Raw genomic sequence first — 18,434 nt, 5'->3', positions numbered from 1 at the left:
GTTCTCGTTAGTGAATATTTTATCAAAGTCGTGTATTGTCTGGACAGTTGTATAAATAAGGTATTTGAAATGCGTTTCTTAGTGAGATAAACGAAGAGTTTTTAAGTGAAGGTTTAAGAAACTTATGGATAAACGTTGCTACTTGTTAGAGTGAGATAGGGCTCATGGCCAGCTCTCTTCTGGTTTTAATTTTTATAAATGTAAGCGCTGAGAACCTTTGCCGCCAAATAAGCATATGGCAGTGGAGGGTGTTGTGTTAGAATGATGGCATCCATTTGGGGAAACTCCTTAGTTTATCCAAAGAATCTCAATGATTTATCATAATTAGAACACGATTAGGTCTTCCAATTTTGTTAAAAGCCAAAAAAAAAAAAAAAAACAACCAATTTATTATTCAGTCATGAGATCATCCACTTTCTCCAGACTTGGGAAGTAGACAAAGGGCTTCACTAAGATTTATTAAATATCTGAATTAAAGTCATAACCTTTTGACTTAGAGACAACTTATTTAACCCAATATGCTAAGACGCTTGGGGGAAATGGGACTGTTTTAATATGCCTTCAGCACTACAATTTTTAAACTTTCTTATTAGGGAAAACTAGCATATAAATAGAAGGAATCGTATAATGAACTCCCACGTGGCCTCAGTGGTTATGCACCCATAGTCAAACTGTTCTCCTCCCGAATGCCACCCCAAATCCCCTTAGGTTGTTTTGACAAGTCCCAGATATAATCTCATTTCACCCATAAATACTTCAGTATGTGTCTCTAGCATAGTGTTTCCAATTAGGGAGCAGTTGTGTTCCCAGGAGACATTTGGCAATATTTGGAGATATTTTTTGTTGTCCCAAGTAAGGGAGTGCTGCTGGCATGCTACCCATTTAGTGGATAGATGCCAGGGGTCCTGATCAACACCTTACAATGTATAGGACAGTCTCCTCTACAAAGAATTATCCAGTCCAAAATGTCAGTAGTACCGGGGTGAGAAGTCCCCCTCTTTCCATAGAAGCACTTAAGAAAAGTATCTCCAAACCATTATCACACCTAAACACTAATTTAAAAATACCAGCTAAGACGCCTGAGTGGCTCAGTGGGTTGAGCCTCTGCCTTTGGCTCAGGTCATGATCTCGGGGTCCTGGGATCGAGCCCCACATCGGGCTCTCTGCTCATCAGGGAGCCTGCTTCCCCCCTCTCTGTGCCTGTCTCTCTACCTACTTGTGCTCTCTGTCAAATAAGTAAATAAAATCTTAAAAAAATAAATAAATAATAAAAAATAAAATAAAAATACCAGCTATTCGGCTGGTGTTTGCATTTCTCCAGTGTCTTGTGATTCCTCAAACAGTTCATATGTTTGAATCAGGTGCCAAACAAGGCACACGTATCACATCTGGTTGACAGGTCTTCTAAATCTTCATCTGTAAGTTCTCTCTTAAAAAAAAAAAAAAAAGATTTATTTATTTATTTGGCAGGGAGAGAGAGAGAAGAGAGCATGAGCAGGGGGAGCGGCAGGCAGAGGGAGAGGGAGAGGCAGACTCCCCATTGAGCAGGGAGCCTGACATGGGGCTCAATCCCAGGACCCCAGAATCATGACCTGAGCCGAAGGCAGACGTTTGACAACTGAGCCCCCATGTGCCCCTAAGAGATGGATTTTAAGAAGAGCAAGAAATATTCAGATTTGGGCTTTAGACACAGGGATGAAGAATGGGGACAAGGTGGGTAGACTCAGGACAACCGGTGCTAAGGTCTTCTGTGTGTCCCTTTGGACCCACTGCCCACCCTCACTTTCCTCTGTGCCCCAGGGCCGCTGGCTGTGTTTGGTTGCATTTGGCCAATGGCAGGCATCACAGGGAGACTGGAGGACTGGGGGAAGGCAGCGTTCAGATTTCTTTCTCCAGGTTGCGGCACTATCTGCCTTTCCCTACCAAAGGCCAGAGCTCCGGGCGAGTGGCTCTCACCCAACACTGCCCTCTCCCTGCGGCAGGAAGCAGTCCCTCCCCACCGCCCTGGGGCACACAGTGCCAACTGCTGTAACTAGCCCCGGGGGGGCATCCTCTCTAAATCCTGCCCTCTTTCTTTATTACCTTGTCTTCAAATTACCAGTCTGAGTGTCCCATCTGTTTCCTGCTGGGACGCTGGTACACAAGTGGGCCAATTAACGTCTCACTGAATGAGAGTTCCGGGTGGGGGAGGGCAGCGGCTGAAGTAGATAAAGATAGTTAGGATGGGGGCGCCTGGGTGGCTCAGTGGGTTAAAGCCTCTGCCTTCAGCTCAGGTCATGATCCCAGGGTCCTGGGATCGATCCCTGCATCGGGCTCTCTGCTCAGCAGGGAGCCTGCTTCCTCCTCTCTCTCTGCCTGCCTCTCTGCCTACTTGTGATCTCTGTCAAATAAATAAATAAAATCTTAAAAAAAAAAAAAGATAGGATGGACAGAAGTGTGTGAATTCTGGGGATATTTGGGAAGTGGAGTCGGTATGCTGGCTGTTGGGAGCCATGGAACCGTGTGCAACACAGCCAGGAAAGGGCTCAGCAGGAGGTATTCTACCATCAAGAAAGTTTGGGAAGCCCCGTGTTCCATCTTTCTACACGCAAGTCATAAGAGGCATCAGCAATTCAAGAAGCCTTAGAAGTCACACAGGAAACCTGCCTAACTTCGGATTACCTAACTTTTCCCCCAAATGGATTGGACAATGCAATCCCAACCCCTTACTTTGCAGGAAACTCTTGTCGGCCACCTGTGAGGCTCTGTGTTCCATGAAACACACTCTGAAATGCTGGAGAGAGGAGAAGCGTCAAACAACTCGATCTTGAGCTTTTAATAAGTAGTAAATATTACTTAGGAAACAAGCAAAGATGGGCATTTGTATCTCACGTTTGCTAAATGATTTTGTATTCCATTCTACATTTCGGGTTGGGTAAAACTATTTTTTAAACATGTTTGGCCTTAAGTTACAGATATGTATTCTCTATTTTGCCCCAAATTATCTGTGAAATAGTTTTCATATGAAAATGTAAGCATGTGTACTTGATAAAGATTGTTCATAGCCACTGGCCTTTGTCTCTGGAGAAATACATTCCCAGAGGCACTGAGGTCTGGCGGGCAAGGAAAATCTGCAGATAGACACATAATAGAACACATACTAGAAAGGAGGATGTGATAGGAACTAAAGGACAACTCCTCTTCTAAAAAGCCAACTAAGAAAGAACTAGCTTCCAAAAGTGAAGAAAACCAGTGCTTAAAAAACCCCTTTCCATGAAAAGAAACCAGGTTATTTGGAGAAATGGCTGATTCTGGGGCTGACCACAGCAGTACAAGATGAGCCTGGATCATCTTGTTGCGTCCAGAAGGAAAAAAAAAAAAACAACAACTAAAAAACAGACGGGGACATATTAAAAGGACAGGGAAGCCAGCTTGAAGGTCAAGTCCAGGATACTTTAAATACAAAAATAACAACAGTAATGGATCATATCCTAATGGATAAAATAAGACTGAATCCATTCTGATACAGCAAATAGGGAAAGGGCAAGAATCATCGATGGGTGCTAAAATTATTGGATGCACGTTTGTTGAGTAACAAGATATTTACTTAGTCTCAGAGCCTCTCCCTTCAAGGGTCTTACTGATTAGAGGGAAAAACAGAAACTTCACAGTGGAGAGAGCCTACAGACATCCCCTTAACCACATCCAAGCTTACCATCAGTCGTGGAACACCTAGACATAGTCTGCCTCCTGACTGATAAACTGAGAAGAACACGACATCGTTCCTATGTTATTCCTGCCCAAAATGCATCATCTGAAACAAACCGTGAGAAATACAAGACAAACCCTAGCTGACGGACATTTGACAAAGTAACTGGCTTGTCACGTTAAGAATTTTCAAAGTCATGAAAAACATATACAAATTGAGGGGTGCCTGGGTGGCTCAGTCAGTTAAGTGACCGACTCTTGATCTCAACTCAGGTCTTAATCTCAGGGCCATGAGTTCAAGCCCCGTGTGGGGCTCAAAGCCTATTTTTTAAAAAACAAAATAAAATTGAGGGTCCTTGGGTGGCTCAGTCAAATAAGCGTTTGCCTTTGGCTCAGGTCCTGGGATCAAGTCCCATGTCGGGCTCCCCTACTCTGCAGGGAGTCTGCTTCTCCTTCTACCCTTCCCCACTACTTGTGATTTCTCGATCGCTCTCAAATAAAATCTTTTTTTTTTAAACTGCACAGGTGTTCCAGATTAAAGGATGCTAAGAAATATGACACCTGAATGTGGTGAGCTATTTCAGGTTTTCTTTTGCTATAAAGAATATTACAGGGACAGTTGGTAAACATTTTAATAACATCTGTAGATTAGATAACAATACTGTATCAATGTCAATTTACCGATTTTGATAATTACATTGTAATCATGTAAGAGAATATCCTTGATTTTGTAAAATCAACACTGACGTATCTAGGGAGAAAGGGGCACTGTATCAGCTTACTCTCAAATGGTTTAGAAAAATGTATGTAGGGGCGCCTGGGTGGCTCAGTCAGTTTAAACATCTGACTCTTGATTTTGTCTCAGGTTATGATCTCAGGTCATGATTTTAGGACCAGGGGATCCAGTCCCACACTGGGCTCTGTGATCAGTGATGAGTCTGCTTGAGATTCTCTCTCTCCCTCTGCTCCCCCCCACAACTCTCTCTCCCTAAAACAAATAAATAAATCTTTTAAAAAAAGAAAAAAATAGATAAAGAAATGATAAAGCAAGTGAAGTAAAATATTTGAGGCATCTGGATAAAGAGTATATGAGAATTCTTTTTTTAATTAAGAAAAAATTTTTTAGAGAGGGTGAGGGGAGGGCAGAGGGAGAGAGAGAATCTTAAGCAGGCTCCATGCCCACTGTGGAGACCAGTGCAAGGCTTCGTATCACAACCCTGAGATCATGACCTTAGCTGACGTCAAGAGTCAGTCACTTAATCAACAGCAACCTAGACAGCCCTCTTTTTTTTTTTTTTTTAGATTTTTTTTAAAGATTTTATTTATTTATTTTGAGAGAGAGCACAAGTAGGGTAAGGAGCAGAGGGAGAAGCAGACTCGAGTTGGTTGATGGGCAGAGAGAGAGGGAGAAGCAGACTCCACTGAGCAGGGAGCCTGATTTGGGGCTCGATCCCATGATCCTGGAATCATGACCTGAGCTGAAGGCCGACACTTAACCAACTGAGCCACCCAGGTGCCCCTTAGATTTTATTTTTAAGTAATCTCTACACCCAACATGGGGCTTGAACTCACAACTCTGAGTTCAGGTTCACACGCTCCATTGACTGAGGTAGCCGGGCACACCAAGAATTCTTTAAATTATTGCAACTTTTCTAGAAGACTAAAATTATGTAAAATTTAAAAGCTTTAAAGAAATGAGGATCCTTACGTGCAACAAGAATGATTTTGGCTGTAAGAAATGAAAATGACTTCTAGTGACTTAAATTTATTTCACATAAATCTAGAGGAAAAATAAGTATTGGTTCAGCTATTCAACAATGGCAATGTTGTTTTTTATTTTTAGTCTTTCTGAATACTGAGGGTTATTTTTCTAAGATTTTATTTATTTATTTGATGGGGGGTGGGAGAACACAAGCAGGGGGAGGGGAGAGAGAAGCAGCTCCCCACCAAGCAGGGAGCCCAATGCAGGACTCGATCCCAGGACCCTGGGGTCATGACCCAAGCCAAAGGCAGTCACTCAACCAACTGAGTCACCCAGGTGCCCCTGAGTTTGTTTTTATGGTTTCTCTTTCCACGGTGGTGAGATGGCTCCAGAGGTCCAGGCATCACCTCCGTATTCAAAATATACAGAAGGAAGGGGCAAGCCACAGCTAATATGTCCCTCATCTCTGAAGACCAGAAGTTTTCCTGGAAGCTTCCCAGAAGGCTTGCCCTTCCATCTCAATAACCAAACTGGCCGTGTTGCCGACCTCATGGATGAGGGAGGTCAGGGGGTGACATCTGCCTGCCTGGTCTCTGCAACAGAACACTGGAGGGAGTGTTTACCAAGCTAAGAGGTTGACTACTTTTAATTTGAAAACAATGAACTGGGGACATCTGGGTGGTCCAGTCAGTTAAGCATCTGCCTTCAACTCAGGTCACGATCCCAAGGTCCTGGGATCGAGCCACTTATCAGCCCTGCATCAGGCTCCCTGCTCAGGGGAACCCACTTCTCTCCCTCTGCCTACAGCTCCCCCTGCTTGTGCGCTCTCTCTCTCTCTCTCTCTCTCTCTGACAAATAGATAAAATCTAAAGAAAAGAAAGCTACAGACTGTATTAATTCTTTGATCCACCCTATGAGTCCATTCTTTTTTTTTTAAGATTTTATTCATTTTTTGAGAGAGAGTGAGTAAGAGAAAGAGTGTATGAGCAGGGGGAGAGGGAGAAGCAGAGGTCCTGCTAAGCAGGGAGCCCAACCTGAGGCTCGATCCCAGGACTCTGGGATCATAACCTGAGCTGAAGGCAGATGCTTAACGGACTGAGCCACCCAGCCCCCTATGATTCCATTCTTTTTTTTTTTAAGATTATTTATTTATTTGACATATAGAGATCACAGGCAGGCAGAGAGGGGCGGGGGGAGGAAGCAGGCTCCCTGCTGAGCAGAGAACCTGATGCGGGGCTTGACCCCAGGATGCTGGGATCATGACCAGAGCTGAAGGCAGATGCTTAATGGACTGAGCCACCCAGGCGCCCCAGGAATATAAATTTTAAACAAACACCTGGATTCCAGCAAAGTTGTGGACAAAGGTAAATGGAAAACAGTAAAACACCTAGAAACACTGGATAAGACATAACAAAAACTGTAATGCATACTTCAACTCACAAGAAAAGAAAATCCTCAAGTGACTAAAAATCAAATTGTAAGCCTGTAGTTATCTCTTCTAGTAATCTAGGAGCTTCAAGTTTTGTGTTTGTTTTTTAATTAACTTAACTCCATACTTCATTCAGATTTCCTTGGTTTTTACCTATTATCTTTTTTCTGTTCCCGGGTTCCACATGACATTTAGTCATCATGACCCCTTAGGTTCCTCTTGGATGTGATGACTGGAGTTTCAGTTTTTAAGGCCCAGCGAGTTAGACCTGGAACCCAAGCCAGGACTTCAAGTGTGTGGGGAGAAGCAGTCCTCTATGGGACCTGAGCATTCTCGGATGTTCTGGTTGGTTATGCTGCAAACGCAGATCTCTGATCATTCTTTTTTTTTTTTTTTAAAGATTTTATTTATTTGAGAGTGAGCAAGAGAGACAGAGCATGAGTGGGAAGGAGGGGCAAAGGGAGAGGTAGAAGCAGACTCCCTGATGAGCAGGGAGCCCGATGTGGGGCTCGAACCCAGGACCCTGAGATCGTGACCTGAGCCGAAGGCAGGCACATAGCCGACTGAGCCACCCAGCCACCCCTCTGATCATTCTTTACTGGGCCATTTCTCAGGGTTGTGTTGGAGCAAGCAGCCTGGAGGGATGAGGTAATGCCTTTTTCTGGCACAAAGAACAGGCTCATTCTTCTCCTGTTACAGAACCCACTGCATGTGTAGGCATCCGTGTGGGCCCTTCTGCATCACCCCTGTGGGACTTGGTGGGTAAAGGGAATTGACACAGAAATGATGCTCGTGCTGCTTGCTGGGTGGTGTCTTTGACCCAGGAATCTCTTGCCTCCTCCCAGAATCCATGAATCAATAACCGATTCGCGCATTAACTTGTAAGGTAAAATTTCAGCCTGAAATAATGAAATCTGCCTATTGGCAAAATTAACAAAGAAGCTTGGCTGGGCTCTGGGAGGGAGGGAATCCTTGAGAAAACAAAAATTTGGCCCCACCTGGGTTTAGGGTCTGCATTCACAATATCCATGTAATAAAAATCCTCATGTCTAGTAATTGATTTTTCTGTGGCTCATGGAACAAAGCACGACTATATCTGAGTCATATTCCCACTACCCAGGATTACCACAGGAACCCTCCCCCCAACAAATCAAGCCCCCTTAAAGAGGAAAGCGTAGTTAAAAACTTTAGGAAACAATTCGCCATATGCAAGAGCCAGTAGATGCAACAAATAAGATCAGAGCTCCCCACACAGGCTAATAGAACTACATGCTGAAAGGGAATATAAAATTGTATAACTAAAGGTATAAAAGAAAGGTGGGGAAAAGTAAGAAAAGAACAGGACTCTGAATAAAGATCAGGCTAGATTTGACAAGATTAGCTAGAAAAGCGTAGTGCTTTTTAAAGATTTTATTTATTTATTTATTTATTTATTTGAGAGAGAGTGAGCTAGAGAGCACAAGCAGAGGGAAAGGGAGAAGCAGATTCCCTGCTGAGCAGGGAACCTGATAGGGGGCTCCATCCCAAGACCCTGGGATCATAACCTGAGCCAAAGGCAGCCATTCAACCAACAGCCATCCAGGTGTCCCTAGGAAAACATAATTCTTTTTTTTTTTTAATTTACTTATTTAACAGACAGAGATCACAAGTAGGCAGAGAGGCAGGCAGAGAGAGAGGAAGGGAATCAGGCTCTCTGCTGAGCAGAGAGCCCGGGGCTCGATCCCAGGACCCTGGGATCATGACCTGAGCTGAAGGCAGAGGCTTCAACCCACTGAGCCACCCAGGCGCCCCAACATAGTTCTTTTTAAAAAAATATTTATTTATTTGACACAGAGAGAGAGAGATCACAAGTAGATAGAGAAGCAGGGGGAAGCAGGCTCCCTGCTGAGCAGAGAGCCCCATGCAGGGCTCGATCTCAGGACCCTGAGACCATGACCTGAGCCGAAGGCAGAGGCTTAGCCCACTGAGCCACCCAGGTGCCCCAGAAAACATAATTCTTAAAGAAGAAAAATCTCAATGGACACGTTAAACAGCCGATTAGATAGGGCTGATGAGAGAAGCTTATAAAATGGAAGATAGATCTAAGGAAATCACCTAGAACGTAGTACAGAACTAGCGTGGAAAAATGTGAAAGGAAGGTAAAAAGAAATGAAAAATAGAATGAGAACCATTTGATATGCATCTAACTGAACTTCTAGAAGGAAAGAATAGAGAATATGGAGAAGAAGCAATAGTTGAAGAAATTTAAAAATTTTCCTAGAACATTTGAATGGTGTGTAGCAGAGTCTTCCAGTTTCTGCAGGATCTGTTCTTCCCTCATCTAATCCAATGGTCCTCGGCCTCACCTGACAACTTGTTAGATCTGCAAATTCTCAGCCCCATCAAAGACCTTCTGAATCATACACTCGGAAATGGGGCACAGGAATCTGTTTTAATAAGCTCTCCAATGATTCTGATCAATGCTAAAGTGTGAGAACCACTGTTCTATCACAATAGAATCCTGATTTTTAAAATTTTATGTATTTATTTTAGAGAGAGAGAGAACACAAGAGAGCATGAGTGGGTGGGAGACAGGGAGAGGGAGAGAGAGATCTTTGTTGTTGTTGTTTTGTCAGAGAGAGAGAGCACACAAGCAGAAGCAGGTTCCCAGCTGAGCAAGGAGCCTGACACTGGACTTGATCCCAGGACCCTGGGATCATGACCTGAGCTGAAGGCAGATGCTTAACTGACTGAGCCACCCAGGCATCCTGGGAGAGAGAGAATCTTTTTTTAAATTTAATTAAATTTATTTATTTGACAGAGAGAGATCACAAGTAGGCAGAGAGGCAGGCAGAGAGAGAGAGGAGAGAGAATCTTAAGCCGGCTCCACACTCAGCAGCATGGAGCCCATCCCAGGGCTCGATCTCATGACGCTGAGATCACAACCTGAGCCCAAACTGAGAGTCAGGTCTAACTGCTCCTGTACACACTTTTGACCAATATTTGTATTTTTAGGCCTTTACCTTCCCTCCTCTGCTGCCTCTGGTCCACTTTCTAAAGTTCTTTGATACAAATTATCTCGCCACTTATTAGCTTTTCCCCTTCCCCTGGTTCTCAGGCATTTTATTTTTGGCTTTCTTTGTTCTGCTTTGGCACTTACCATCGGTCCATGTGTGGTGGGCCATAGCTAGGCCTTCCAGAAGAAAGCCCCTACTTGGACAAAGTGAAAAGTTAAGGCATAGGCAAGGAGAGCTTGAAGAAGTTGGACACACCAAGAATTTCAAGACCCTGAACCTGAACCCAGACTCGGCACCCAGATGACCCAAGCTGCTTTCCAGGTGCTGATACTGGTACTTCAGCAGACGTGGAATCACAAACCTGGGAACTTTATTTCAAAGCTCCTCAGGCCTGCTGACCATCACCGCCACCACCCTGAGCATCCCTATATGAAGAGCAGAAGGAAAAAAAATGGGAATTCACATTCACTAATATGTCTCCTTTGTCTGAGTCAGGCATTGGCAAACTCCTTTTTATAAAGGGCCAGAGAGTAAATAGTTTGAGTTTCACAGGCAATAGGGTCTTATCTCCTTGTAGCTACTCACCTTCGCCATTGTAGCAGGAAAGTAGCCACAAACAACACATAAATAAATGGATATGGCAGCTTTCCAATAAAACTTCACTTACAAAAACAGATGGGGAGACAGATTTGGCCCACTGACTGTAGATGGCTGACCCGTGGGCTAAGTTATTCTGAGAACTTTTCATGTTTGATAAAGATTATAAAAGAATTGCTCAGTATTTGTGGAAATCTGTTATTTTAAATGCAGAATTTTGAAGACTTTTTAAAGAAGATTTTAATTATTTATTTGACAGAGAGAGACAGTGAGAGAGGGAACACAAGCAGGGGGAGTGGGAGAGGGAGAAGCAGACTTCCCACTGAGCAGAGAGCCCTATGCAGGGCTCGATCCCAGGACTCTGGGATCATGACCCGAGTCAAAGGTAGATGCTTGATGACTGAGACACCCAGGAACCCCTTTTGAAGACTTTTAAAAAAATCTTCTGGCCTCTTTGGTTGCTGGTGCCGTTAGCTTAATTACTGTTCTTCCATAGATCATCTTTCTCTTGTCCTTGGTTACTTTACAGTTTTGTTAAACTATGTTGAACTGTGGGTTTTGTTTTATTTATCTTGTTTGGAACTCCATATACTTCTGTCTGAAGATGTATATCGTTGAGGAATAGATTTGGCTATAACAGAAAACCTCCCAAAAAGGGACCTTAAGTAGGATGAAAGTTTATTTCTCTCTTGTGTACAAGTTAAGGTATTACTGGGGCACCTGGCTGGTTCAGTCTGTAGAGCACGTGACTCCTGACCTCAGGGTAGCGAGTTTAAGCCCCACATTGGGTGTAGAGATCACTTAAAAAAAAAAAAAGTCAAGGTATTTATCTTGTTGCTTTGCCATTCACAACCTCAACTTCATGGTCATCTACATCCTAAGCAGCAAGATAGAGGAAGGTGAGACAAGGAAAAGGGCAGATGCACTATGTCTCTTAAGAGAGGTTCTCAGAGGCTGCTACATTAACTTCTTTTTATGTCTCTGCCATTGAACAGAACTTACATGGCCACATCTAAATATAAGAAAGTCACATGCCCAACTAAAAATCAGGATTTTATGGGACCCCTAGGTGGCTGAGTCGGTTAAGTGTCTGACTCTTGATCTCAGCTCAGGGCTTGATCTCAGGGTCACAAGTTCAAGCCAGGTGTTGAGCTCCAGGCTGGGTGCGAAGCCTAGTTAGAAAAATAAAAGAGCCACATGCAGGCACACATAGCTTACACTCAGTTTAAAACTAAGTGGTATTTGTTCTTTCTTACTTTTTTTGTGATGTTGATAGTAATACATACTTGTTTTTTAAAAATACAAATCATTTAGAAATGTGTAAAGCAGAAAATAAAAGTTTCCCAGTAGTCACTGCATCCCCAAAGGGAGCTATTGTTAACCATATCTTGATATGTTTATACAAATTTTTCTATTTAAGTATAAAAGATCCTGGTTTGATTCCTGTAACAAAGGCCAAAATAACAGGGCTTTAAACAAAATCGATGCTTATCTCTCAGTCATGTAATGATCTAGAAGCCGTCCAGAGCTAATATTGTGGTTACACAGTGCTGGGATCCTAGGTCCCTTTGCTACCATTCTTCTGCATTCTCAACACAAAGTTTTTATCTGATGATCTAAGATAGCTGCTCCCGATCTAGTTACAACATCCATATTCCAGCTAGTGAGCAGAAGAGAAGAGAAAATAGGCCACTCGCCCTTTTCATGCAACTGCCTGAGAAAGTTGCCTATACTTCTGTTCACACCCTCTCAGGAGGAACATAATCACATGACCATACTTATTTGCAAAGGATACCCTATTGGGTGGAACATAATCACATGACCATACCTCTTTGCAAGGGAGAGTGGGAAATGTAGTCTGTAGCTGGCTTTAGTTCGGCAATGATGAACCCAGCTAAATCTCGATTACTTTTAATAAAGGAAGGAGGAGAGAATGAGTATGGGGAGACAACTAGCAATCTCTACTACAGAATATTTAAATATATATATTTAAAACATGTTTATTTCCAGAAAAAAGGAATCTATACATATTTATCATCTCTGTCTTAATTATGATTTTAGAGTCAAGGATCACCAGAGATTTAGGGAAAGCCTCTAGATGGAGGTCAAAATGAACAACAACAACAACAAAAAAAATGAACTCAGACAAAACAGAGGCAGACAATGTAAGGAGTAGAAGAAAAGATAAAGACATAAATAATCTGTAATTAATAGTTCATTCATGCAATGAGTACAGGATGTTATTAAAAAAGAAATATTCAGGGGCACCTGGGTTGCTCAGTTGGTTAAGCCTCTGCCTTTGGCTCAGGTCATGATCTCAGGGTCCTGGGACCGAGACCCAGGTCAAGCTCCCTGCTCAGCAGGGAGTCTGCTTTTCCTTTCCCCTCTGTCCTCCCGTAAGCTCAGTCTCACTCTCTCTCTCTTCTCTCAAATAAGTATAAAATCTTAAAAAATATATTCAGAAACCAGGAAAAAGCTCTTAGAAGTTAAAAATATAGCAGAAATAAAAGTTTAATAGCAGGGTCAGTAGATAAAGTTGAGAAAATGTATCAGGAAACAGCGACAACAAAAGAAAAAGAAATAGAAAGCAGAAAGTATACGAAAATTAGCAATTAGCAATTTAGAAGGTCTGTTAACTGACTGGTAGATTTTCCAAAAAGAGAGAGCAAAGTAAATGAGAAGAAAATTATCAAAAAATAAGATGATTTTGTGGTCCCACCCAGGGTGGTTAAGCAGCTGACCTAGGATTTCAGCTCATGTCATGACCTCAGGGTCCTGGGACTGAGCCCCTGAGGGGGAATCCCTGCTCAGTGGGGAGCCTGCTTTTCCCTATCCCTCTGCCCTTCCCCCTGCTCATGCTCTCTACCTCTCTCAAGTAAATAAATCTTTTTAAAAAATAAGACAATTTTTCAGAACTGAAGGACACGAGTGTCTAGTTTCTACATACACATCACTGCCCAGCATAACGGACAACAACAGAAGCCCCACACCAAGGCATATCATCGTAAAACATCAGAACATTAAGCCTTCAGAGAACGGGGGTGACAAAACAAAAATAAACAATAAGGCCCTCAAAAACCGGGTCACCCACAAAAAGAGACAGAATGTGAATGGCCTTCTCAATAGCAGTGTGAGAAGTGAGAAAACAGGGAAGCAATGTGTTCTCGGATCTAAGTGAACAGGATTTCCAATGAAGAAGACTATGCTTAGCCAAACTATCACTCAAATATGAGGGTAAAATACACACACACACACACACACACACACACACACACACACACAGTTGCAAGGGTTTTATGTACTCTTCTTTGCTCAAGAAACTAGGGGGGAATATTCTCTACTACAGTGAAGAAGTATGTGAAGCTCTAGCACAATGGAGCTGAGGGGGGCTGGGGGCTTGCAGGAAGGGGGTTAGAGGATGGACAGGGGTTGAGGGGACCCCTCAGGATGATGGTGGAGGCCGCAGTCGGCCCACATAGCAACCGGTCTGGGTGGGACAAGAAGTCAAAGTGCCCTGGAAGGGAAGGTCCCCCCAGACTGACCATTCACAGATGCAGTCATATCTTCCAGTATTCTGCTGGAGAGTGGGAGAAAAGGATTTGTAACAGGTTGAGAGAAATCTAAGCAAATAAAAACCAGAGGCAGTAATTAACTTCCCCTGCCCGCACAACTGTAGAAAAATGAAACTATGGTACGCTATGTAAGCACTTACCACTGATTTACCAAAAATTATTATATAATGACACTGAAAGAATGGGAGCAGGGAAGATCATACTTTTGTTGAGGATACAAAATAGCCAAAGCGTCCTTCTTCACTGTAGAAAATGAATAGTCAATATCTAAAACTGAAAAAAAAAAATCACAAAACAGCAGGACAAGCTTATTTATAGAAGGAAATGGGAATTACTTCTTTTTAAAATTATAGGCCTTGGGGTGCCTGGGTGGCTCAGTTGTTAAGCGTCTACCTTCTGCTCAGGTCACAATCCAGGGTCCTGGGATCAAGCCCCAAGTCCAGCTCCCTGCTTGGTGGGGAGCCTGCTTCTCCCTCTCCCATCCCCCCTTCTTGTGTTCCTTTCTGTCTCTCTCTCATGTGCACAAATAAATAAAATCTTTTTTTTTAAAAATAAGATTATAGGCCTTGTAAAACTATTGTTAAACAATTTGCATGCATTTATTTGCTTAAAAAATTGAAAATGATCAGGCTAACCGTAATAAGAATAGAAATGGAATGAGTATCTTCCAAATCAGATCAGGGAAATGTGGAAGTAAAAACCAGTCATTCAATGCAATAAAATGCAGGCATGGTAGATAAATGCTTTGGTGAGTCGCTGGATGAGTATGGTGGAGTTAGCTCATTACCCATTCCTGTGTCTTTCTGGGCCTTCCTGTATTTCAAATGCTAGGATTCTGGATTCGGTTTTGGCTCTTCTGATCAACTTCTCTCTTACTTGATTTGTAGGGTGGAAGTGAAGCAGAGTGTGGGTGTGTGCTGTTTTTGTGGGTGAGCACTGCCTTGGGGGTGTCTCATTTCTCCGTGGTGGGTTCCAATCAGGACACTAGCCATGCGGTTCACTAGCCAGCCATTCAGTTAAGTGGCTTCCAAATTGGGCCAGTAAGGGCCAGTGGCTCTTTTGGTGGCGGATCCTGCAGCAGGCTTCTCCACGTTGTTCCTGAAGGTTCAACCTAGAACCTACTTCTCCCGCCTTCCAGGGAAGCTCTTTAGCCACTTTATACACTATAAAGAATCCTTTGTACCTAATCTATCTAGAATGAATTCTGTTCTCTGAAACTGAACCCAGATGATATAACAGGAATGCAGAAAATAAAATATAAAGAAAGAATATGCTAAATACCCCAAAATAAAAGAGAATTCAATTACAATGAGAATAAATCCAATTATAATTACTAGAACAAGCTAAACTCCAGCTAACAGAGATATATTCTCATATTAAAATTTCGAAAAAATGCAGCTGGATGCTAGGAGACACATGAAAAACAACGAAGTACTACACAGTAGTTAAAAGCCATAAACACAAATGTATCTCAAAAACAAAATGGGAAATGAGAAAAGTTGAGAAAGATTACTCAGCATGATGTCATTTTGAAAAACTGAAAATCGACAACTGGTGCTCTATACAGTTGGCAGATCCGTACATCATATGTAATAACACTATAAAAACGTGAGTAGGAATGATATGCACCAACTTGAGCCCAGTGACGAGGGAGGAAGGAGAACTAAGGGTGGGGCTTTAGTTAGGTCTAATTTTGTATTTCTTTAATAAGCACCAAGTAAACGAAGCGGCATGTTTTCTGTTTAATCTCGAGTGGGGGGCGTGGGTGTCGTCAATGGACTTTTCTGGACGCGTCCGCGCGTCTCTGGTGTTGTCTAGTTGACGAAACACAGCCCCACTCTTAGCGCGGTCCAGGCGCCGTTGTGGGAGAGCAGCTCCCGGGCTGCAGAAGTACGGGGACGGCGGGGAGACTGGCCCCTGGCCGGAGCCGGGCTCTGCGGAGGTCCCGGGGAGACTCGGCAAGAACCTGGACGAGGGCCCGGGGCTGAGGAGCGAAGAGCTCGCACCAGGGCGGGGATGGCGGCTGCCGGGTGCGCCTCTCACCAGGTGGATTTTTGGGAAGCTCCGCTGCGCGCGCCCGGACGGACCGTGAACTGAGCCCACCCAGGGCGGCGCGGGCCGGGGGCGGGCCTGGCGGGCGGGCGGCCGGACGCCCCGCAGCGCGGGAGACGCGAGAGGGAAGGCTCGAGATCGGGGCGTCCAGTCGTCTCCCCCGGGAGCAAAGCGGCGGCCCGGGGGGTTCGGGGAGGCACGAGGGGGCGGCCAGACGCCGGCTGGAAAGTCGTAACGCGAGCCGCGCGGCCAGGATGCCCCCCGCGCCGGAGCCCGTCAGTCACACAGCGGCTCCCGCACGTCGGAGGCGGCGTGCTCTGCCGACGGGGCTCGCGGCGAGTCTCGACGCCCCGGGGGCCCCGGGCCGGGCTAGGAGCGCGGGGCCGGGCAGCGGGGTAGGGGCCGGGCGGCAGGCGGCGGGCGGGCCGCGCCGAGGGCGGGGCCGGCCGCGCGGGGGCGGACCTCGGCGCGCTCCCGGCCGCTTGCTGGCTGTGGGGCCGCGGCGGCTCCTCTGCCGGGTCGCGCCGGAGGACGGGCCTTCGGGCGGCGGTTCGGGCGGCCTGCGGACGGACGCGCGGGCCGACTCCCAGGCCCCGCGCCTGCCGTCTCCCCCTCCCGCCGGGCCGGGCCCGCGCCATGGCCGCCTCGCCGGGCTCGGGCAGCGCCAACCCGCGGAAGTTCAGTGAGAAGATCGCGCTGCACACGCAGCGGCAGGCCGAGGAGACGCGGGCCTTCGAGCAGCTTATGACCGACCTCACCCTGTCGCGGGTGAGCGCCCGGGGCCGGGGCGCGGGCGGGGGACGGGTGGGGGCGGCCCCCGCCGCAGGCGAGAGCCGGCGGGGCCGAGGCGGCGGCGGCGGCGGCGGGGCCGGGCCGGGGCCGCGCGGGGGACCGGGGTCGGCGCGGCCTCGGCCTCTCGGCGCTTCCCCGCCCGCCGGCCCCCTGCGCAGCCCGCAGAGGCGGGAGGGTCGCGGGGCCCGGTGAGCGGGGAGAGGCAAGAGGCCGGGCCGGGCGCGCGGGGCGGTGGCGCGAGGGCGGCCTGAGGGGGAGGGCGAACGGAGCCCCGGGAGGAAATCACAAACAGCTCGGAGGCGGGCGGTGCGGCTTCTCGTGGCTCCGCACATCCTCCGCCAGCCGGCCCTTCTGGACGGCGGGGCGAGGGGGGCCGCGGGGCCCGGGGCCGGGGGGAGCCGGGTGCACCGTGAGCCCGGGGCCGGCGCGGGCCGAGGGCAGCTCGGGGAGGCGTTGCGAGCCGAGGGAGGCTTTCCTCTCCGCTTTACTGCGCTCAGCGCGGAGATTTAACGAGAACTGGCAAGGTGCACAGCGTCGCTGGTGACGGAGGAGGGTCCAAGAGCAGTGAGTAAGGCTCGAGCCGGGACAAACACCCGGAGGTTGGGAAACTGTTGAGTGAGGCAGTGGAGGATGGAGAGCCAAGAGGAGAGCCAAGAGAGCCAAGAGGAGTGTCCGCGCAGGGCTGCAGGGTCAGCGGGAGCGGGCCAGGCCTTGAGGCTCCCGAATGCTGACCTTGAAGGACCATCGCGAACCCGGGGGAGGATATGCAGATACCGGGCAGGGGGCAGGCTTGAAGGGGAGCTGAGAGCGGAGTTGCACGCGGCGGTCCCCGCTCACTCAGCTGCAGACAACTTTTTTTTTTTTTTTTTTTTTTTTTTTTTTGGCCAAGTACGGGTTTTGGGAAAACTTCTTGAATCTGCTGCCTTTTAATTGGGGAGATTTTCATAAAAAAAAAAAATTCCTCTTTTTTTCTTTCTCTCTCCCTTCCTCCCTCTTTCTCTCCCTCCCTACCCGCCACTCCCCCACCTTCCCTCCCCGGTCTCTCCACTCTTTTTCTTCTTTTCCTATCTTTAGATCCATATTTAAAATTGGGAGACCCGGTAGCAGTCATCAGTCATCCTGAATTCCCATATGACAGCTTTTGCCCGGAGCTGGGTGGTGGTTGCCCCCTCAGCTGGAACGTGGATTCTCTAGTTGGCCACAGTTCACACATCCTGTCATGAGCTCCCCCACACCGAAGCTAGGTGTCATTGGCCATTTATCATATTTTTGATGTTTTCCTTTCATGAAATGAACAGGAAATGAAATATTTCTTATATGTTTATATTTTTATGCTAAGTAAAAATAGAAAGAAGGCTGAGGATTTCTTTTTTCTTTTTTTTAAGACTTTATTTATTTATTTGAGAGAGAAAGAGGGAGAGCACAGAGGGAGAAGCAGACTCCCCGCTCAGTAGAGAGCAAACCCAGGGCTCGATCCCAGGACCCGGAGATCATGACCTGAGCCAAAGGCACATGCTTAACCTACTGAGCCGCCCAGGCGCCCAAAGCTGAGAATTTCAATAAAATTTATCCTCATGCCCTAAATAGCTTCACTCATTTATTTATCT

At 46.2% G+C, this 18,434-nt stretch overlaps 1 protein-coding gene across 3 annotated transcripts in view; it reads left to right on the top strand.

The window, feature by feature from the left end:
• The first annotated feature begins 16,525 nt into the window (after positions 1-16,525).
• Positions 16,526-18,434, top strand: part of CRTC3 (CREB regulated transcription coactivator 3) — a 92,586-nt gene continuing 90,677 nt past the window's right edge. The window contains exon 1 of one of the 3 annotated variants that reach the window (XM_032836944.1): positions 16,526-16,803. In XM_032836944.1, the coding sequence (XP_032692835.1) occupies positions 16,672-16,803 (132 nt within the window). In that variant the 5' untranslated portion in view covers positions 16,526-16,671. The remainder of the gene's footprint in view (positions 16,804-18,434) is intronic. The other 2 variants (XM_032836945.1, XM_032836943.1) reach the window with 2 other exon arrangements.

The sequence above is a fragment of the Lontra canadensis genome, unplaced genomic scaffold (genome assembly GCF_010015895.1).
Source record: "Lontra canadensis isolate GAN:19392208 unplaced genomic scaffold, GSC_riverotter_1.0 scaffold94, whole genome shotgun sequence".
Classification (NCBI taxonomy): domain Eukaryota; kingdom Metazoa; phylum Chordata; class Mammalia; order Carnivora; family Mustelidae; genus Lontra; species Lontra canadensis.
This window is presented reverse-complemented; position numbering and strand designations above follow the sequence as displayed.